This window comes from Saccopteryx leptura, chromosome 2 (assembly GCF_036850995.1).
Source record: "Saccopteryx leptura isolate mSacLep1 chromosome 2, mSacLep1_pri_phased_curated, whole genome shotgun sequence".
NCBI lineage: Eukaryota > Metazoa > Chordata > Mammalia > Chiroptera > Emballonuridae > Saccopteryx > Saccopteryx leptura.
Genome location: NC_089504.1, coordinates 149,184,229 through 149,208,416, shown reverse-complemented (window position 1 = coordinate 149,208,416; position 24,188 = coordinate 149,184,229). Strand labels below are relative to the sequence as shown.

The 24,188-nt window shown below is 38.2% G+C and overlaps 1 protein-coding gene across 2 annotated transcripts in view; it reads right to left on the bottom strand.

The window, feature by feature from the left end:
- Positions 1–24,188, bottom strand: part of MSRB3 (methionine sulfoxide reductase B3) — a 174,091-nt gene that overhangs the window by 77,587 nt on the left and 72,316 nt on the right. For both annotated transcript variants that reach the window (XM_066369042.1, XM_066369043.1), the window contains one exon: positions 51–79. In XM_066369042.1, coding sequence (XP_066225139.1) covers positions 51–79 — 29 coding nt within the window. The remainder of the gene's footprint in view (positions 1–50; positions 80–24,188) is intronic.

The window sequence follows — 24,188 nt, the reverse complement described above, 5'->3', positions numbered from 1 at the left end:
AATAATGTAAATAAAATATACTCAGAATAACATTATTAATGTAAACATACCTGAACCAGAGTCAAATTTGGTTTCTGACCTGCAAAGGGAAAGACATTTTTTACAATATAAAAATTGCTTATTAAAGAATAACTGTTATTTTATGGGGAGGGTGGGGGTAGATGCAATAGTTATAGATTTCAGTACATTGAACAACACATAAAAGATTTTTAAATGTAAATATATATTTATTTTAATCATTTTAAATGCATGCCTTACCTTAGGTCCCCTAAACATGCACATAGCCATAGAGATAGCACAGTATGGAAAAGATATTAACTTTTTAGCTTGTTTTTGAGAGAAAGAGGGTAAATTATGTTTAAAAAAAAGTATCCAGTCTCCACAGACTAACTTATTTCAGTAATTCAATAAAGTAATTTAAAAAAATTTTAAATCTATCCTCTTGTCTTATTATTAAACATTCTTAATTATTCAACACCAAGTAATTTTTCACTAAGTTCTTCACAGAGTAAATGAATCTCGTAACCCCATATGTTTAAAATAAGTAGGAGAAAAAAACCTGAGCCCTGGTGGGAACATTATGTCTCAGATATAGGTTAATACTGGTTGTAAATTCAGAAGCCTTTGAAGCTCTCAGTTCAGCTGTGGGAAAACTTCTGCTAGGTAATTACTCTCAAGATGCTGCTGATGTGCTGTCAAGCAGAATTAACCCTCAGACGAGGCCTATCTACACAAGCTACTCTAAGACAGCATTGTCTATATCTAGCGCGCAAACCAATTAGTGGGCATGCTCCAGTCGGATTTATATCACACATTAACAATCAATAGTATATATGTTCACAGCTGCCACCCCAAGATATAAGAACCGACCAGCAGGAGTCCTGTTAAAGGATGTTACATTGACAGAGAAGATTTTTTTTTTCCTGGGGAAATGTAGTTAACTAAGTGGGAAAAGAGATTTCTTTGAAATTATGCCAGGGTACCAAAGCACTTTTGGAAGAGGTGGTTTTCTTTACTTAAATTAGCATCAAGAGAAGTCATCAAAGAGGGGATGGGGAGAGAATAAGCAAGAAGCAGCTTCTTTTGTCATAAAAATTCATTTTCTCAAGTATCCCCAAATAAAGTTTCACCCAATCCTCAAACAAAATCAAGAACTGTAAAAACAAAAAATTATTTTAACAACCATGGGTATCGATAACCGTCACTGTAACCCAGGTCTACATTTTCCCAAGCCCTGGGCCCACCACAGTCTGCATCTCAATCCTTCTTTTAGATGTCTCTGAGTCCTATTTCAGGAGCAAACCCATTTTCATTTCTTTGTTCTGTTCTGGAGAGCCCTGCCTCGTGTCTCCTTGCTCCTGATTCCCTGGGCATAACTCTAGACAACGCTGATCACAGGCTGTCCTGCTGGCTTCCTGGACTACTTTACCTTTCCTACTAGACTACTGTTAGGCAAACAAGTGTGTTAGGCTTGCTCGCTTGTACTTTGCCTGGTTGGTACATGAGCACAGGGCAGCGCCACGTGTGTGTAGTCTATGTAAGGCTGTAGGTGTTTGTTCTCAGGGCCGCAAATTGTAGAGTGAGGATTGCCTGCTGCCATTGGGAGGGGCCATTCAATGCTATTGTTTGCTGAGAAAGGGGTTCCCCCACCCTCTGCTCTGTTTTGCTTGTGAATCCTGAGAGAGCGAGAGAGGGAAGCAGTGTTCCCTGCCTGCCTGCTTGCTTGTCCGCGTTGCAACACTGTAATAAACGGAATGGCCCACCATTTTCTGGCTCCACAGTTCCTTTACTGTCTGCCCAAATCCAATGCGAATCTATATGGCCATAACCACCAGCCTTACAACTACATCTTATTAACCTTTGTAGCCACAGTGCTTACATAGTACCTTCTGCTTATACTAAACAAATACCTGTTGAGGAAAACTTCTGCCTCCACACATATCCTTGTCTCCTTATCTGTGCATTCTTTCTTCTGTTTAAGGTTCCCTCCTTACGTCTTAAAATTCATTCTCTCATCTTCCCTGACACCAGGGGAGATCAATTACTCCTCTCTCTGCCATATCTTCAGTAGCTTGGTCTCCATGGGTTCCTCCTCCCTTCTTAGAAGTGCTCCAGAATTAAATAAAAGCTTCTTTCAAATCTGCGCTCTGTTCTTGTCCTCCCTCTTTCTTCCTGACAATCAAGTTTACTGAAAGGACATACTATATCCTACACTGTATGTCTTCCTTTCCTGACCTCCCCACACAGTCACTCTTTGAACTTCTTATGATCTGTCCTCGCTAACTTTTATCACTGTTTTCCTAGTGCTAAATTCAAAGGCCCTGTTATAGTCCCTTCTGTACCAAACCTCTCCAAACTAACACAAAATACTGCCTGAATGTCACACTGCAACCTCAAATGCCACATGTACTAAGCTAAATTCATTTTATTTTTCCTCAAATATAATTCTCCTGCTAACTTTCCTTAATCATTTAAATTGGAGATAATGATGTTATTCTGTTTTTCTTCTGCATCCCCATATCTAATTAGCCACTTAGACCCGTTGATTCTACTATTTTCCCCTCCTCTCTATCCTCACTCTTACCATCTTCAGGCCTATCTTTGACTCAATAATCTCATAACCAGCATCCCCCCTCCTTTCCAGTCCACCATCTAATCAGCTGCCAGATGTTTCCAAACATTAATCTGATCACATTACTACCACCCCAACAGCTAGAGCAGAATTTTTTAAACTGGGGTACAAGATGATCCCTTGGTGGATTACAAAATCAATTTAGTGGACTACAACTAGTATTTTTTAAAAACTGAAATGGAGTAGAAGACAGAATGCAGTTCACATATTGAGAATATGTGCAATTTTGTACAACTTTGAGGTATATGTGCGTGAATGTGTGTGTGTACATGGTCACATATGTGTGTACTGGACAGTATAACCCTAACAAGTGAGCACCAAGCCTCTGCTCTGGCCTTCCTCTGGCTGCAGCCTCCTTCCACCAGGCACGGGGTCCCCAGCATTCCCCACCCATACAGCTGAGCCAGCTTCCTCAGCCTCTGTGGACCCTTTCTCCAGGTCAGGTATGTGGTGTGTGTGTGTGTGTGTGTGTGTGTGTGTGTGTGTGTGTGTATGCACGTGCACACATGCATGCACACATGAACCTCCAGCCCAAGGGGTAGCCAAAGACTAGTAGCTGAAAGAGGAAGCTTGGACGTCAGAGCAGAAGGAAGAAAGGACAAAGACAGGGCAATATGTTTTCCTACTCTTCTGTGTTCCTTCTCAGAGAACTCTTCATTCAAATCCTCCTGTGAGAGCGGGAGCCACAAGCACCCCGGGCCAGAGGGTCCCCCTTGGACGAGATTGTTGTGTCTCTGGTGCCTGGCTGGTGGGGATAGGGAAGGGATGATGAAAGAGCCCCACCCTCAATAAAGAAGAAAAGAAAGAAGATGTTTCTCTTATGGATTCTATAACCATCGGAAGAGAAGGCTAAGAAGCCTTTTCCTCCTCTCCTCCCACCTGGCCTTGTTGCTGTTGTCCCTCCATTTCTCCAGGGTTAATAACAGCATTTTGGTGTAAAACAAAATTAATTTTAAATTTGCATTACTCTTAGTTATCTGGTATTGATGGTTTTACACACAGTATTGTTTTTGTTATGAGACATATTTGTCAAGGTAGGTTAGTATATTGTTTTCTAAGTTTCTTGCCTTAATTTATAACTTAAAAAATAATTAGCTAAATTATGTTCCCATTTGTCCTCTTGTTCATACCCTGCAAATGTGAGGGCCAAGGCCTGGTAATAAGTCATCATGTAAAAAGGTATGTTATAGCCTGACCTGTGGTGGCGCAGTTGAGAAAGCATTGACCTGGAATGCTGAGGTTGCTGGTTCGAAACCCTGGGCTTGCCTGGTCAGGGCACATATGAAAGTTGATGCTTTCTGCTCCTCCTCCCTCCATTCTTTCTCTACCCCCTCCAAGTGAATAAATAGTAAAAAAAAAAAAAAGGTATGTTATACTATGGGCCACAGACAAAAAGGTTGAAAGCTACTGACATAAAGAAATCAAGTTCACAATCTGGTGCATGGTGTATGAGGGGGCCACCATGACCCAGCTCTCCAGTGCCATCTCTAATCCACCCTGTATCCTTTACTCTCACCAAACAGAACTATGGTCATCTTATTTCACAGCCTGCATCCAGTATCTTCAGCCTCCCCCTAGCTCATCACTGACAAGCTTTTACTCAACTATCAAGACTCACTTCAATCCCTCAGCACTCTGCCTGCCCCCCTTGCCTCCCAGGGCTCCTTGCTCACACCCCTTGGTTACTTCACAATATAGGGCCTGGCATGCAACCCCCACACTGTAGAGTGACGACACAAAGTTCAGTGAGTACAGACTGAGTCTCATCCATCTTCATATTCCCAACATTTAGCACAGTGCCTGGCATTTAAGGGTTATTAAAAAAATTTTAGTACAAACAAACAAATCTGTAAATTAAAAGAAGGCCAAAAATAAGACATAGAGAGCAAAAACTCTATAAATGCCTCTTGAAATATGAAAAATCTTATCAGAAAATGTATTCCTCATACCATGTTATCTTCTCTGGGTATAGCTAGCTGGTCAATGTGTAAAATATATGCATAAAGTACAGAGAAAACATCTTCACAACTAATTAATAACATTAGGTATCACTTTTTGTATAAAATAAGAGTATTTTCAGAATTCTCAAACACAGTACTGAAACTTCAAAAAATAAACCACTTTATTAATAATGAAAACATAACAATACAAGATAATATTGTCTGTTTGAGAGGTAGGGAAAATTGGCTCTATGGTATAAGTTAATTCAGGTTTCTATCAGATTTCATATACACACATTTACACACAGAGTCACAAAGTACTCTTCTACAATTATGGACTAATCCCTATTCATAAATACTCCTTAAGAAAATAAGTAAATATAGACAGGAACAAACACATGGCAAGTATGAAAAAAAGAATTCAAACAATGCAGATTATACAAGAAAGACAAAGAGTTCATTCATTCCAAATACATTTCTTATGTGCTTATTTCCAGCACTATATTATGCTAGATCATAGGGAGATGAAAAAGAAATAAAGTAAGGTTATATGAGGTATAAGGTGCATAAATACAATAGTCTCCACTGATACCCATTTTAACCCGATCACACACTTACATTAAGCTTAAACCTGTTCAACCAGGCCCTCTGGCAAACACCAAAAGATGGTGAATACCACATAAACTATTACTGTCTTCCAGTTTCCATTCTCCCCTTTTTATTTTAGAAATAGAATTTCTGAGTTTTAGATGAGCACAGGACTGCCTAGGTCAAACACTTTGGCTACCTCTCTTATAGCTAGTTGTGACCACATCTCCCCATTGCTGCAATGTGGTGTGATCTCAGGAGCTGGAGCAGCTGAAGCAGATCTCACAGCCCATGAGAGGGTCGCTGATAGAGCAACAGCCTTGGGCCACCCCTTGGGCCAAAAGTACATACACTAGAAGCCCCATCCCAACCTCAATCCCAACTGTTACCATGTTTAATCAACTATTATTTTGGAGTCTTGTCAGGGCAGTGGTAACAATATGGCCACAGTAAAAAGACTGAAATTAAAACTTCTAATTTTTTAAACTTGAAAAGATTTGGGGAATCTAAAAATTATGAAGGGTAGATGTTAAGAAAATTTAAGTATTATTAGTCTTTAAATAATTAAAATATATATTATACACATTTTGATAATGGTTGCAGATTTTCAAAAAAGAAAGTTCTATAATCCTAGACAAATTTATAAAATTGCTATTGTCTGTTTATAGGAAATAATCCAGTATCCATGAAAGTTCTATGTGTACTGAAGTGAAAAGTTTTTCTATGCTGTACATTTAAAACTAATGCAAAATAATATTTTTAAATTTTTATTTATTTTATTATTTTTAAAAAATTTATTGTCTCATAAGAAACCCACAAAATCTCAGAGAACACTGTTTTTGTTTAATGTTCAGTTGTATTAAATGTTTTAAGATGGAAATCATATATGAACTATAGGTTAATGAAGTCAGTGTTCCAAAAGATATCAGACAACATGTGGAAAAGTGTGGGTGCTGTTCTTACTGTTTTAAATTAACATCAGTTAGTGATTTTTTTTTTTTTATGGTGAAAAGAGAGGAAGCAGCGAAATAGACTCCCACATGTGCCCCGACTGGGATCCACCTGGATCCACCCAGCAAGCCCACTAGGTGGCAATGCTCTGCCCATCTGGGGCTGTTGCTTTGTTGCTCAGCAACTGAGCCATTCTTTTAGCGCAGGAGGTAGAGGCTCCGAAGCCATCTTCAGTGCCCAAGGCCAACTCCCTCAAGCATATCAAGCCATGGCTGTGGGAGGGGATGGGAGGGAAGGGTTGAGAAACAGATGGTTGCTTCTCCTGTGTATTCTGATCAGGAATCGAACCCGGGACCTCTACCACTGAGCCAACAGGCTAGGGCCTCAACTAGAGATTCTAGCTGCAGAAAATTATTAAAGGGAAGGAATAGAAGAGGCAGACTGATATTTGCCTATAAGTTGATTATACACAGTAACTCCATACCAAAGAATTTCTAGGACAATCGAGATCAAATAACCTGTCCTATTATCCCCTTAAAGCATATAATCTTTTCCGAAATTCCAGTATTTCAGGATCCTATTTCTAACTCTAAGTATTTCTTCTATGCTACAAGTAATTCAAAGACCTTCATCAGACCAGAGGCTAGTAATAGCAAGGAATATTATGTGCCTTCTTTTGCTATATAAATATAATACACTTCCTCTGCCTGGGAAGATCCCTTCTTCTTTCCATCACCTACTCTAGTAACCCTTTACCCCTTGGCCTATTTAACTTCTAAAACTTTTCCCACATATTAGCTGAATTATTCATTCTTTGAATAAGAGTGGCCAGACTCAAATCCCTTTCATTGACACTTTTATATCATCAGTCACTCCTTTGCACTCATAAAAATAGTCATTCTATATGTGTTCATGTGGTTATTTGATCATACAAAAATAGTTCAATAACTGTTGTAGACATTACTTGTTGCCTATCTAATGGCCAGTCTTCCTTTTACCCTGATAACAGAATTCTAGTTTTTGAAGGGTGTCCTAAAAATGTATCCACCCCAGGAACAAATCAGCAGTAGCTGAAGCCAAAGGTGGCAACCCTAGTTTCCTTCGTCAGTGACCAGTGCAAGGACCGCCATGTAAACCAGGCCTGAGCAGTAAGAGGCCCAGGTAAGTATGCTGGGCGTAATTCTTGGAAAGATATTTCTCCATGAAAAGAACAGGGGTGATTTAGGAATAAGGCCCTTTTTCTACTGTCTCACTGTTTCATGCTTTTGAAGCTATTATGTGTAAGGATAGGACACTTAGAACTGCTATAGAAATCTTGTAACCCTGAAGGAAAGGCCAAGGGAATCACAGAAATGCCAGCCCAGAACTCTGGCGTCATGCATTCCAGAACAGCCTTTCCTAAATATCTGCTAAGTTAGTCAAATCTGGCACGGTCAGGCCGCTTTTACTTAGCTATTTCTGTTACTTTTAACCCAACATATTTTAACTGGTATTGTTACCATAGCAGCATTAGGTTATGAACTATCTATTGTGTTGAAAATTTAGTAGTCTATGTTATATTTTATGGCAATGATGTGATAAATACAAAAGACAGAAAAATACACAGGAAGAAAAAAATAAATTTGAATATTTAAATACATGTTAGCTGCCCCAACTAAAAACAGACAAAAGATGCCCATTAACTGCATGCCTAATTTTCTTAAAACTGAGAAATACAAAGAGAAAATCAGAAATTTAGAAATTAAGAAATCATGAGCAAAAGAGCTACAAAGTCCCTCCTATTTTGTTTGAAGATGGCTCACAGGAGCTCGTTAATGAGAACCTTCGTGTTCCATTACCGTGAGGCACCTACAATTTTTCCTCTTCGTTTAAGGTTTAAGGATTCTTGCACTGGGCACTGTGCCACAGAGAGCATGCCTGTGTGAATTCCTGCTCCACATATGCACACTTGTGCTCCCGCTGGTATTGTTTTTCACTTTGCTTTGCTTTGTTTTCCCTTTAACTGGCCCTGGCACTTTCACTGGTACTACTGACACCCTAATGTGTTGGAGACTTTATGCAGTAGAGCAGGCAGGGAAGCATTTAATGCTGAGGTCATGGGAAAGGCAGCCAATGGAGACAGACAGACCTGAGTCCAGTCTCAGGTCTTCTACGTTCTACCCTGTGTGACTTTGGAGAGGTTAATTACCACTCTAAGTCTCAGTTTCACTGTATATAGAATGGGAATAATTTATTTACCTTTTAATATTTTTGTGTAGGTTAAATGAGATGCTACTATAAAGTGCCTAGGTCAGGACATGGCACATATTAGAAGTTGAAGAAAAGGTAGGTTTTATCACAGCAAAAATACTAAATAAAGTTTAACTATGGTGACAATTACAACTAGCAATATTTTAGCTAAGTAAAAAATAAAACACTGTATTATGAAAAGAACTATTACTCCTGTTGAGATCATACTTGGGGTACAATTGTTAAAAAAAAAATTCCATTGATTTGAGAGAAAAAGAGAGGGGGAGGAATAGAGGGAGAAGAAGAGAGAGAGGAAAGAGAGAGAAAGAATGAGAAGCATCAACTCATTGTTTCACTTAGTTGTTCCATTTAATTGTAAACTCATTGATTGATTCTAGTATGTGTCCCGATTGGAAATCAAACTGACAACTTTGGTGCGCCTGGATGATGCTTTATTCACTAAAGCCACAGGGCCAGGGCTGGAATCCTTTTTTTTTTTTTTTTTTTTCCAGTGACAGGAACAGAGATGAGAAGTATCAATTTTCCGTTGCGGCACCTTAGTTGTTCATTGATTGCTTTTCTCATAAGTGCCTTGACAGGGGCAGGGAGGGGAAGGGCTACAGAAGACTAAGTGACCCCTTGCTCAAGCCAGCGACCTCCATTGGACTCAAGCTGGTGAGCCTCGCTCAAACCAGATGAGCTCAAGCTCAAGCTGGTGACTTCAGGGTTTCAAACCTGGATTCTCTGCATCCCAGTCTGGCATTCTATCCACTGCGCCACCACCTGGTCAGGCTGGAATCCAATTTTAATATGAGTGTCTAATGATATGGAAAAAATAAGACAAAATAGCAATAAAAATAACTGAAGAAACTGGAAAATAGTTAAGAGAGAAGGCTAATGGAAAGTCATTAAATGACCTGATTACACAATATGGAAAAGGAATCTTTATATGCCCTTAAAGCATAAAGAAACATTCTCTAACTAAAATAGTTGCACAACGCATTCTAGAGCATACTGAAATAAGAATCTGGAGACTAGGATTCTAGCTCAGAAACCAGGACCAGTCATTTAACTTGTAAACGCCGTTTTCCTCATTAGCTATATGAAGCATTTGAAATAATGTTCTCCACAAAAATTATCCCATGGAGAGGTTAGCTATCTAAATTTTGCTGCAGATTCCAAAAATGAAGAAAAGGAGAAGAGGATAGGGGACACCAGAGGAAAAAGTGAATGTGAGAGTGTAAAACTTTTTATCAGTAAAACTTGAAACTGCAGATAGATAAGGCTAAAAACACAGAAAATTCTTAAAGCCACTTTTGGCTCCCAGGTTTTACAGTTCTTCTCTAGAACAAATTGATAACTTCTTTCTTTGTATTCCAGTAATCATTTCCTGCCTATATAATTTATAACACTTAATTATATGTTTCTTTAAAATAATTTCATTGTTTGTTGTGTATATTATATCTCTAGAGAAAATAAAGCTTTAAAAGTAAAATTCTTTTAACTAAATTCAAAACGCTAAAGAAAATAATGTTAACAAGTCTATATGGTATGTAATGGGCTGAATTGTGTCTTCCAAAATTCATCTGTTGAAGTTCTAACCCCTAGTACCTCAGAATGTGACCGTTTTTGAAAATAAAGTTTTTAAAGAGGTAATTAAGTTAAAATGAAGTAATTCAAGTGGGCCCTAATCCAATATGACCTTATGAGAAATGGAGATTAGGATGCAGACACACAAAAGGGAAGACTATGTGAAGACAGAGTGAAGACAGCCTTCTACAAGCCCAGGAGAGAGGTCTCTGAAAAATCCAACTCTTCTGACACCTTGATCTCAGACTTACAGCCTCCGGAACTGTGAGACAATATATTTCTGTTGTTGAAGCCACCCAGTCTGTGGTCCTTTGTTACGGCAGCCCAAGCAAAGCAACAGATCTCATTTCTTCTTCAAACAGATATTTAGTAACCTCAAACCTCCAATAAGAGCCAAAAACCTAGAAATTAGCTGGAAATAAAAATGTCTACAGCTCTTATACATTTTAAACCCATTTTAGGTACTAAATATATTTGATTTCTCTATTCTCTCTCATTATTTTTAACCATATTCTGCCAAAGTGCTTTACCTACCTTTCAACCTGCTTCTGTAAATTACTAGAGACCACCAGTAGGCATACCATAAGATTCTGATCAATGGGCCCTTGTCTCCATTTGCTGTGGGAGAATGTTTCCAATGGTTTTGCCTGGTCCCTTACACAACTAGTGTTGTGAACATATTTGCCATGTACTCTCTGGGGATGAGGCAAACTTGGGAGGTAGTAAAATTTACTGCCCTACATCTGTTTTACACACAATATTTGTTTGCCTATTTTCCCTGGAAATTTTCATTTCTACTCTAGGTTGTAATCAGAAACAGAACAATAGAAGTTGTGGCTAGCAGGTTAGTGCTAGACACAATAATTGACAGATCTAAAATTTTAGAGAGATAGTAAAAGAAACCGAAACAAAATAAATTCAGAGTTGCCTAGTGTAGAGGCAAGGCTGGATACCTCGACAGCCTCTGAAGATGCCCATGGGAATGACATAAAGGAGGATCATCCTCTACACTTACAGAACTCTACAGGAACTCTTACAGGGGTGAGCAGAGCCCTACGTAGTTCATTAGGACCTAACCGCATCATTGTTTTATAACACAGTTTAATAACTGATATTAATAATAACAGCTACAAGTCATGAAAGTAATTATTTAATTATGCCACTTAGTAAGACATGAAAGCATATAATTTAGGTAGCATTATACTTTTTAAGTCATAAGTTAATAATTTTAGAGTTAAAATAGATGTTCTAATTGTTTAGATAACACATTTATCCACAGCCCTTCATTTCACTATATACAAACAAAAGAAGAAAACAAAATTATAAAGAGAGAAATATTAAGAATAAAGAAACCATGGAGAAAAAAAATCTGATTTCCAGCCTTAAGACTATTCTCTGTTTCTACAAAGCTCTGAAAAAAGGCCATTTGGATCTTATAAAGTCAAGTGTGGCCTTTTCTGTTTGTTTTTTGTTTTTTGAAAATAAGGGTAATAATATTTTCTACTCCATACAGATTTTGGGGGAAAAAGTAAATAATGGTAGAAGCAGAGGAAAATGTTATAGTAATGAATTTTCCTTGAGCATTTTAGGATCATACAATTCAATAATTAAATTGAATATGTGACTTAATTTTCATAATAATCTTAAATTCATTCATTATTTTACTTAAAAATTTAGCATTTCTAGTTGAAGCAATTAAAACCTAGCCTACAGCAAACTTTCAAAATCAAAAGGATGAGAAAGTCATTGATTCTACTTTCCATTCATCCCCTAGAAATATGTATTAAGCAGCAACCATGTGCAGGTACTGTTCTAGGCTCTGGGATACTAAGACAGAGCTCACATTTTGGTAAAGAGAGTCAGATAGCAAACAACTACATAAATTTGGTTATTTCAGATAGAAGCTTACCTAGAGTACCTTCCATAATAAAATCTAGAGAACAAAGAGATAGAGAGTTCCCGGAATGGGGATGGAAGTGCTATTTTAAATAAAGTGATCAGGTATATGCTTTAGGAAGACATGATATTTCGGCTGGCACCTAAAGAATGAGGAGCCCACATGCAATGTGGGTGCAAAATGTAATCTTTGGTAGAGAGTCCAGAGGAAAGGCAAAGGCAAAACCCCAAGCTTAGCACAAAGAAGAAAAAGGAGGAGAAGGAGAAGGGGGACAGCAGGAGAGGGGCGGGAAAGAAAGGGTACACAAAGGCCAATGCATCTAAAAAGAAATGAATGAGAAACAGAATGGAAAGAGATGAAGTCAGAGAAGTAGACAAGGGCCAGATCAGAACTTTAAAAGCCAATGTAAGAAGTTGTATTTTCTAAAAGTACAACAATAAATCACCAAAGGTTTTAAAGAACAAACTATAATCTTATTAAATTATTTACATCCTCACCCTGTTTTGTGAAGAATGAACTACAATGGGACTACAGCCAAAGCAGAAAGCCTACCAAGCACCCTGATCTTGGTTTTTGATACTATTCTCTAATAAAAAGAATCATGGCCCCTTGGAGAAATAGCTGATTCTAAGACAGGCAGAAAATATGTAACATAAGCCTAGACCAGTGATGGGCAATCTTTTGAGCTTTTGGTGTGTCAAAATTCACCAAAAAACTGAGCGTAACTCGGGTGGTATGTCACTTCGAGAAAAAAACCATAATTTCACAATATTTATAGTTTAAATAACAAAAATGTATAATTGTAATATATAACTGTATTTAATAAACCAAAAACTAACTATTTAACTTACCTGCTTAGTGACTTCTTTGTTATTCTGTCAGTCAGTTTCTTTTGTTGGTCTTGATATTATTTAACTTGTGTATGGTGCCCTGAACTAACATAAGTAAGGAGGAGGAGGAATTCCTTAACTAATCTGCCTATTAGTGACTTTTTTGTTGCTGAATTTCATTGGCCAAATCTTCAATTGAAGGTTGGTATTTTGTACACTTCAAGCCCAAGCAAGAGCTACTAACTTCATCTGTCAATCTGTTTCTTTTGTTGGTTTTGATATTATTTAACACTGAGAATAAGATCTCACAAAAGTACAGAGGGAAAAATTGTGAATAAAGCCATTGCTATATTTTTCAGGGTGCTAAAAGTGTCTGGTAATCGGTTCCAGGCACTCCAAATTTCCTGTTCGTAGTGGCACTCCTCTTGATTCTCCAAGCGGCACCTTTCCAGATTCTCAAGCTTTGACCTCAAGTCGACAAACACCTGAGCCCAGATGCTGTCTTGAAATTCTGCAAGTTGCATCTTATGTAAATTAAGATGGTTGCCACTATTTCTAATGGTGGAAAACAGGCTCTCGCCTCTCCCAGCCTCCCCCTCACTTATCTTAGTAATGATGGTCAATTAGAAATCCACGACACCTCGACACCCCAGAACAGTAGATTGGAAGATGGTTGCTGTGGTTATGTGGTTGCTGGTAATGGCGATCACAGGGCCCCCAGAGATGCGTCCCCCCCTCTAGTATTCCACTGCTCCCTGCTCCACCGGCCAGAAGTAAAGTCAAAGATCCCCTAACGGCCTAACTGGAAGTCTCAGAACTAGACACTCTGTGCTGGAGTTCTGTTGTTTTGGCTGATAGACCTCCGGCACAGAGTGTCTACACTACAGCAAATGTTTTATCCTCGGCTCCTGTACCTAGCTGTGCAGGAGCCGAGGATAAAACGTCCTTCTTGGCATGCGGCCACATGTGGCCGCATGTCATCGAAAATGGCTACATGTGTCAGTGCTGACACACGTGTCATAGGTTCACCATCACGGGCCTAGACCAGTGGTTGGCAAACTGTAGCTCACGAGCCACATGCAGCTCTTCGGCTCCTTGAGTGTGGCTCTTCCACAAAATACCACATGCGGGCGCTACCTTGATAAGGAATGTACCTACCTATATACTTTAAATTTAAAAAATTTGGCTCTCAAAAGAAATTTCAATTGTTGTACTGTTGATATTTGGCTCTGTTGACTAATGAGTTTGCCGACCACTGTCCTAAACCATCAAGTAGAACCAGAAAGTAGAGAACTCAACACAATAAACATATGAACAAACTCTGACATTGATGGAGATATGTAAAAAGGACCCAGAAGCCAACTAAAGAAGCTCCAATTACCTAAAGCTGGAATAATATGAGCAACAAAATAAATAAAGTAGCACTGGATTATAACCCAGAGTATAAAATAAATGTCCATGAGTCCATATTGATAGAAATAAATAATTAAATAAATAAATGAGAGAAAAAGACACAAATCTCCATTGCAGAAGAATTCCAAATAATTTTTATAGACACTGTGCTCAAGATGGGGAGTATTGGCTGTGCATAGTGACTTCCTTCCAAAGAGTACAGTAAGAAAAGGGAGGGAAAGAGTAACTTTACAGTGAAGAAACCTAATTAACACTATCTCGGCCATGTGACCAAGGACAATATCAAAAGTGATGTCTCATTCTCCCCCAAACCCATAACTTCCATTAAATCATGAGAAAAACATTAAAAAAGAAAAACAAACAAGAGAGGGGCCTCCTACAAAATACCTGATCAATACTCCTCAAAACAATAGAGGTCATCAAAATTAAGAGAAATCTGAGAAACTGTCACAGTCCAGAGTAGCCTCAGGAAACATGAAAACTAAATGTAATGTGGTACCCAGGATATGACCTGGAACAGACAAAAGCAAAAACTAAGGAAATTTAGATAAAGTATGAACTTTAGCTAATAAAAATATATCAATATTAGTTCACAAATTAGAACAAATCTACTATACTAATGTAATACAGTGGTACCTTGAGATACGAATTTAATTCGTTCTGTAACTGAGCTCGTAAGTCAGTCACCTCATATATCAAACTGCCGATACTGGACCTGTGCACCAACGCACCAACTAGTGGCAGCTTCCCAAATCATGACTTGTATCTCGAAATTTTGCTCAGATCTCGAACAAAAATACGGACCGAGTCGCAGCTCGTATCTTAAAAAAAAAAAAAAAAAAAAATTGTATGTTGGTCTGTTCGTATCTCAAGATACCACTGTATTGTAATAATAGGAGAAATTGGATTAGGGAGTATTTAGAACTCTGTACCATCATCTCAATTTGCCTAAAAATCTAAAACTGTTCAAAAACTAAAGTTTATTAAGAAAAAGGAAAGCCAAAGCAGAGAAACTATCACAGTAGTTTTAGTCAAAGATGATAAAGATGATGGTGAAGCAGTGTATATGGTGAGGAGTCAAGTTCAAAATATATTTTGAAAGTGCACAGCACAAAATGTGGTGGCAAATTAGATATGGAGGGTAAGGGAAAGAGAATAATCAAGGATGACTTTTGGGGTTTTTGCTCAGGTAACTGGGTAGTCAATGAATACTACATTTATTTAGTAAGTGGGGATGGGGATGAAAGAGAAGGTTAGGTTTTGTTGCATCTGAGTCATTTTGTCACTTGTTGATTGCTAATTCCTGATTTATTCTTGTGAGCTATAGGAACAAGAAGAAAGTTTCAAGCTGTATGTTCTCACAGAGGATCTCAGAGTAGTATAATTCTCCTCCTCCTCCTCCTCCTTCTTCTTCATCATAAGGATACTAAAAGCCTACTTTACAACAGAAATGCATATAACTGTTTTAAAAATAGATGATATACAATGTTTCTTGACCTAATTTTGGGACAAAAATTAGTTCTAAATCACTGATTGCCCAGGTCCAATTCAATGATTCTGGAAAATGTATGCTTATTCAAGTTATATCAAACTTTTAAAAAGCATAGAGTTTGGAATTTATACTTTTAAATTCTCCAGATGATACTGAGAACCATAACCTGGATGGCATTCCTAAAGCAAAGAAAACTTCTCCTATTTAAAATATGAAAGCATCCTGCTCTTCTAATTATTTCAATTTGTTTATGTTAGTAATTCCTAAACAAACTATTTGCTTGATGAGGAAGTAAAAAATTTCCTGTCACATTGTGGAAACTTCCACATTCACAGTTGCTAGGCGTCACCATTATAAAGTTACCTTTGTGAGGAGCACTGAACTAAATACCAAACAAGTAAAAAATCTGTCAAAAAATACCCAATCCCAGGGCAAAAAAATAAATTAAAAAGATAATAATACCTTTACACTCTCTTGGTGAACTTATTAAAAACACTTGGTTTTGGCCCTGGCCAGTTGGCTCAGTGGTAGAGCATCAGCCTGGCATGCATAAGTCCCGGGTTCGATTCCCGGCCAGGGCACACAGGAGAAGTGCCCATCTGCTTCTCCACCCCTCCCCCTCTCCTTCCTCTCTGTCTCTCTCTTCCCGTCCCGCAGCCAAGGCTCCATTGGAGCAAAGATGGCCCGGGTGCTGGGGATGGCTCCTTGGCCTCTGCCCTAGGCGCTAGAATGGCTCTGGTCGCAATAGAGCGACGCCCCGGAGGGGCAGAGCGTCGCCCCTGGTGGGCGTGCCGGGTGGATCATCCAAATCGGGTGCATGCGGGAGTCTGTCTGACTGTCTCTCCCCATTTCCAGCTTCAGAAAAATACAAAATAAATAAATAAATAAATAAAACACTTGATTTTATGTTATTGTTGCTGGCCACATGAATCATATGATAAAATCTCTGCCTGACTGGTGGTAGTGCAGTAGATGGAATGCTGACCTTGGACGCTGAGGTCCCAGGTTTGAAACCCTACAGTAACTGGCTTGAGTGCAGGCTCACCAGTTTGAGTGAGGGGTTGCTGGCTTGAGTATGGGATCATAGACATGACCCCATAATCGCTGGCTTGAGCCCAAAGGTCCCTGGCTTGAAGCACAAGGTGGCTGACTTGAGCAAGGAGTCACTAGCTCAGCTAGAGCCCCCCACCCACTGCCCCAGTCAAAGCACATATGAGAAGTAATCACTGAATAACTGAAGTACCACAACTACAAGTTGATGCTTCTCACTGCTCTCCCTTCCTGCTTCTTTCTCTCTCTCTCAAAAACAAACAAACAAATAAATAAATAAAATCTTAGGTTCCATGAATTACTCAAAATGGGCCAAATCACTTGAAAAAATTCACCACTAAAGAGATGTGTTTTATGTAGTCTGTAAACTTATACTCCTTTATACCCCCAATCAAAAATATATATCATAGTAAGAAAGGCGAAGATTCAATATCAAGAAGCTGTTCCTGGCCCTGGCCGGTTGGCTCAGTGGTAGAGCGTCGGCCTGGTGTGCGGGGGACCCAGGTTCGATTCCACTGGAGCCACTCCAGCGCCCATCTGCTTCTCCACCCCTCCCCCTCTCCTTCCTCTCTGTCTCTCTCTTCCCGTCCCGCAGCCGAGGCTCCATTGGAGCAAAGATGGCCCGGGCGCTGGGGATGGCTCCTTGGCCTCTGCCCCAGGCGCTGGAGTGGCTCTGGTCGCGGCAGAGCGACGCCCCCTGGTGGGCGTGCCGGGTGGATCCCGGTTGGGCGCATGCGGGAGTCTGTCTGACTGTCTCTCCCCGTTTCCAGCTTAAAAAGAAAAAAGAAAAGAAAAAAAAAAAAGAAGCTGTTCCTCAAATCTGGAAACCACGAAAACAAGGTCACTAGAAGATCCGAACTTACATTAAGTCATAGTCAGTCAAAAGCATTTATGGAGTGCTCACTAAGTGCAAAGCACTCTATTTGAAGGAAGAAGTCTTGTTTAAAGTAGCCATAATTCAGCCCATAAAGTCCTTTATAGTTTAAGATCAACAGTTTGAACCTCCATTAGGAGCAACTAGTTCATCCTGAAGGACGCAGGTGTAATTTAGTCAGTACTGCTCATTTTCTAAAACTGAAGGGGCGTCTGCAGTTTCTGTAAATTCCACCTTTTGGGTGGTCTTCCAGAGCAATTTCAAAGAGGGCACACCACAGAGGTACTGAAGTTAATTTATGCTTATGCAGACTATGAGTCATGCAGCTGCCATTAACACTATATACTGAAGTGAGTCCATAGAAGTAAAATGTGAAAATCTCCAGCAGCATAAAGCCAACTTTCTTTGGGCAGAAATATTGCAACTTGAACAACCACTGGAAAACAAATCAAGACACAAATGAACATAAGTGTAGTTTGTTCCAAGTATAATGCAAGATAATAAGATGAATTATGAATAGCAGAAGGAATCATGAGTTACAGTCAGCGAATCCATGATCATAAAATAGAGAAATGATAAACTAAACATAGTTATCTGGTTTGACTTTAATTGACTCTCCTTCCTTTATCTACTCACTTGTGATGGTACAATGCAGTAAAAACTGCTCAAAAAGTGGAAACAGGCCTGGCCTGTGGTGGCGCAGTGGATAAAGCGTCGACGCTGAGGTTGCCAGTTCAAAACCCTGGGCTTGTCTGATTAAGGCACATATAGGAGTTGATGCTTCCTGCTCTTCCCCTCCTTCTCTCTTTCTCTTTCCTCTCTAAAAAAGGAATCAATAAGATCTAAAATAAAAAGAAAGTGGAAACAGCAGCAACACTACTTATTAACAGTGGCCAGCCATCTCTTAAACTTCCAATCTGTGGCAAGCCCACTTAACATGCACAAGGAACCTAGCTAATTCCAAAAACATGAATATTCAAAAACTCATTTTAGAGAGGGACATTAATCTAAAAAAATCTTTTACCTATCTCCCAGAAGATAGTTTGATCTCCTTTTCTACAGTTTATTCTACCTGTTCTTTAAATCCTGTTCCCTCATTTCTAACACCTTAAAAATATCTCAGTTTACAACTTTCTTCAATGTATCCATAAATAAATAAATAAACACACTATTTCCTTGAGGTTGTTTTTCCCTCCAGTACTAAGGGGTTAGCCTCACCACTCCTACTTAACTACAGTGACATAACTATGATGACAGTGTTCTTCGGGATTATTCTAATTTCTGGTATTTTACCACATTAGATTGTATCCTAAAATTTTCACAATCTGACTTTCACTATTACTTCTACCAAAACTGTTCTCTAACATTGCCAAACCCAACCACTGGTTCTTATTCTTGTGAGTCTCTGCAGTATTACACAGTCAAGTTCATCCTTTCCAGGTTATCTACACATATAACTTCTGCTTTTATACTAATATAAGCCTTATATATCTCCCTTTATCTTCCTCTTAAGCACTTCCCAATGTGTATTATTTGTAACATTAGCCTCACAGTACGTTCCTCAATTAAGAAAAGATTCTGTGGTCGCCTGACCAAGCAGTGGGGCAGTGGTTAGAGCATTAGCCTGGGATGCAGAGGACCCAGGTTCAAAACCCCGAGGTCATCAGCTGGAGCGCAGGCTCATCCGGCTTGAGTGCAGGCTCAGTGGCTTGAGCATGGGATCGCCTGCTTGAGCGTGGGATCCTATACATGACTCCATGGTGGCTGGCTTGAGCCCAAAGGTCACTGGGTTGAGTCCAAGGTTGCTGATTTGAGCTCAAGGTCACTGACTTTTGGAAATACTAGATATAACATGTTACTGCTAGAGCTCTGATTTCCTCAGTGTGATCTTTTTTTATTTTATTTTATTTAAAAAATTAAATTTAACAGAGTGACATTGATCAGTAAGAGTACATAGGTTTCAGGTAAACATTTCTATAGCATTTGAACTGTTCACTATGTTGCATATCCATCACCTAAAGTAAAATCATTTTCCATCACAGTATGTTTGTCCCTCTCCCTTCTCCCACTTCACTTTTATCCATGTCCATGAGTCTGTTTTATATACCACCTATGAGTGAAATTATATAGTTCTTAGCTTTTTCTGATTTACTTATTTCACTCAGTAGAACATTCTCAAGGTCCATCTATGTTGTCGTAAATGGCTATGTCATCATTTCTTATGGCTGAGTAGTATTCCATTGTATATATGTATTACATCTTTTTTAACCAATCCTTTATTGAGGGACACTTGGTTTTTTCCATGTCTTGGCGATTGTGAATAATGCTGCAATGAACATGGGGGTGCATGTGTCTTTATGTACCAATGTTTTTGAGTTGGGGGGGGGGTAGATATCCAGTAGAGAGGCTGCTGAGTCATGGTAATTCTAGTCCTAATTTTTTAAGAAACCACCATACTTTCTTCCATCATGGTTATACTAATTAGCATTCTCACCAGCCATGAATGAGAGTTCCATTTTCTTCCAAAGACTCTATCAAAATACTATTAGAAACAATAAACCAATACAGTAAAGTCACAGGATTCAAAATCAATATACAAAGTCTATTGCTTTCCTATATGCCATCAATGAAAATTTGGAAAAATGAATAAAAAAGGAATTCCTTTTACAATTGCAAAAAAAATAAAATAAAATACCTAGGAATAAATTTAACAAAGAATGTGAAGGACCTATATACTGAAAACTACAAAGCTATATTGAAAGAAATTGAAAAAGACACAGAGAAGTGGAAAAATATTCCATGTTCATGGATTGGAAGAATCAACATTGTTAAAATGGCCATATTACCCAAACCAATGTATAAATCTAATGTAATTCCCATCAGAATCCCAATGTCATTTTTTAAAGAAATAGAACAAAAAATCACCAGGTTTGTATGAACCATAAAAAAACTCGAATAGCCAAGCAAACGTGAGGAAAAAGACTGAAGACAGAGGTATCATACTACCTGACTTCAAATTATACTATAGAGCCACAATAGTCAAAACAGCATGGTATTGGCAGAAAAACAAACATACAGACCAATGGAACAGAATCGAGGGCCCAAAAATAGAAACACATATATATGGACAAATAATCTTTGACAAAGGAGCCAAAACACAATGGAGGAAAAAGAAAGACTCTTCAATAAATGGTGGTGGGAAAATTGGAAAGCCACATGCAAAAGAATGAAACTTAACTACAGTCTGTCCCCCTGCACAAAAATTAATTCAAAATGGATCAAAGACCTAAATATAAGATCTGAAACAATAAATTACATAGAAGAAAACATAGGTATTAAACTCATCAACCTTGGTCGTAGAGGACAATTTATGAATTTGACCCCAAAGGCAAGGGAAGTAAAGGCAAAAATAAATCAATAGGACTGTATCAAACTACAAAGCTTCTGCACAGCAAAAGAAACTGACAACAAAACAAATAGGCATCCAAATAAATAGGAGATGATATTTGCAAACAACAACTCCGATAAGGGGTTAATATCCAGATATATAAAGAATTCACAAAGCTCAGCAACAAACAAGCAAACAATCCAATTAGAAAGTAGGGAAAGGACCTGAATAGACACTTCTCCCAAGAGGACTTACAAATGGCCAACAGATATATGAAAAGATGGTCATCTTCACTAGCTTTATGAGAAATGCACATCAAAATGACAGTGAATAATACCCCCTCACACCTGTTAAACTGACAGGTAATAACAAGTGTTGGAGAGGCTGTTGATCTTTATGATAAAGCAACCATTGACATATTTTAACTGAGTGTTTTCCAATAAGTAATTCTGTGTCTTACTAGTGCATATAACTTTTTTTTTTTAGAAACACATATTAACATGTCACTGAACTCACTATAGGAGGAGTATCCTGATGAAACAAATAACAGTGTAACACACTGGGGAATATTGACATACCTGAAATTTTAGGTTAAAACCTGAAATCTACCAGGTTCCCAAAACTGAATTCATCATCTTTCCTCCCAAGCCAGGTTTGAAATATCAAATTAATCATTAGAAACAACTTCTTCACCAATTTCACAGTTGATAAATCTTTTCAGATCTTATTCTCTATTGTCTGTAGAGTTTGTTCCCTTCCTTACCTGGCTATGGACATTGCCGTAAGGTCAAGCTTCCTTCACTCTCATCTAGACTTAATAACTAAAATAAGAATTAGGGAAGAACCTTTAAAAAGGGGGCACAGATTCTGGGCTCTACTACAATCTTGCTAAATCATAATTTTGTGAGGGAGAGGCTTGGAATTTGTGAGCCTAGTGGACAGCTCCACTGCAAACTGCTAAAGTAGATAATGAAGCTCCATAACTTTTCTCCTCCCCCTAAACTTAGTGTTTTCAGTTCTCTTCCATCATTTCCTCTTCATGAAGTTGCACGGTTTTCAGTCTCCTAGCCATCAGTTGCTCTTCTCTAGTGGATTTTCTCTACAAGCCTATTAAAAGCGGGGTCTTGTACTGAACCAGAGAGCACTCTGGGTATAGGCCAACCAATCTCGGTAGGACTATCAACTAGCTATTGTCTCCAGGGTGTTTCTCCTGACCCGCCTTGATGTTGGAATAGTAGAATCACTCTCCTCCCACCCACCTGCATCAAATTCACTTCTCATTATCCTCAACACCAATCTGCAGTAACCATTAAAATATGAATCAAACAGCAAACAGACAAAACTTCCTAGAATTTTAAAGCATTACTTACCTAACAGTTTGGTCTCTGGTCTAAATAAATAGCATGACTCTCTTTTGCTAATGAACTTTAGTTCTGAAAGCTGCAATTTCTGCCAGAGCTTATAATGTTTTAGCATTGATGCTTCATACTTACAGTGTTTTCTCCACTAACAAAACATTTCAACACTATTTACTTAATCCTCTCTAAAGTTTTTGTGACATGGGTATTATCCTTACTAATGAGGAAATTAAGGCTCATAGAGGTTAAGTAGCACACAGTAAGTGGGGAAAGTTGTGACTTTAACCTCATATGTCTCATACCTTAATCATAGCTTTCTCCACTTTAATATCCAACTATAGTCACTTGGCCATCATCAGAAAATTAGCACCAATTAACACCAGAGTATGATAGCTACCAGATGGTGAATTACCCAGCAAAAAGACCAGTAAGCCAGAATACAGGGAGACATTATTACATAATTTAGAGGCAGAGGAGCAGTGCCTTTGGAGACAGACAGACCTGAATTTGTGTCCTAGCTCCATCTTTTACTGTCAGTGTTACCTTTCATAAATTAGCACCATTTGTGAGCTTTGATTTTCTATTTGTTATGAAGAAAAAAAGAAAAACAAAAAACAAAACAGGCAAACAAAAAAAGAATAAAGGAGATCATTTTCTTTAAGGTGTTTACCATAATGCCTGGTACGTTGTAAGTCCTCAGTCGATTTTTTTAATCCCTAATTTAAACATGATAAACAGTTTATTAAAATATGTGTTTGGAAATAAATACAAATCATTTGACCTTGCTGTCTCATTCTTTATCAGTTAGCTCCAGATGTCTGGGAATAGAACCATGTGAGAATTATAGAAAGATGAAAGGCAGTCATGAGGAGGGAGAAAATTTGAAATGATGCTTGAAGTGGAGGCCAACAGAAGGTAGGAAAATAGAAGGTTTGAGCTAAGTCTAACCTCCCAGTGGCCACCTTTTCTGGGTTATCACCACTACCAGTCACTTAGGAATAAAAGAAATTTTAAAAAGAGGAAGAAGAAGGAGAAGGAGAAGGAGGAGAAGAAGGAGAAGAAACTTAGAAGGCAGTGGTAAAGTATCTACTTGGATTGTGAGATTAATAAATAGGATAAATTTGGACTCTCAAAAATAAATTTGGAATTACATTCCATTTCATTCTTCAAATTATCACTGGGCAAGGATAAATTTGGGATAGAAAGATGATGTTTTAAGTAAATTTTAAAAGTAAATTGTTCAATGTTAGTAACAGTGAGTAAAGGTAATATTAAAATAATATTAAATATTTTTCTTATTACTCTCTCTCTCTCTATATATATATATATATATGTTCATTTAAAAAGTAAATAAAAAGAACAGATAAGCAAAATAAAAAGGAAAATAATCACACACAATCCAACAACCCAGAGATGACTGTTAGTATTTGGTACATAACCTTCTAAACTGTTTTCTGTTTATACCTTTATAGATATGTATATTTTATAAATATGAGGTCATATGTAGTTAAGTTTTGTAAGCTTTTAAATATTTTAAATTTCTTTCCAGAGCATTATTTTTTGCAACATTATTTGCAATGCCACATATATATTTTCAAATTACTTATTGATCTTTTTTGATTGATCTTTTTTGAGAGAGAGAGAGAGAAAGAGAGAGAGGAAAGATGAGAGAGAAAAAAACATCGATTTTGTTGTTCCACTTATTTATGCATTCATTGATTATTTCTTGTACATGCCCTGGCCAGGGATTGAAACCTCAATCTTGGTTTATTGGGATGGTGCTCTAATTAACTTAGTTACCCGGCCAGAGCCCATATATATTTTCACTTAATACTTCTTTTAACTAGACACCTATATTATTTTTAAATTTTTTATTTATTGATTTCAGAAAGGAAGGGAGGAGAGTGCAGAGAGAGAGAGAGAGAAAGAGAGAGAGATCGATTTGTTGTTCTACCC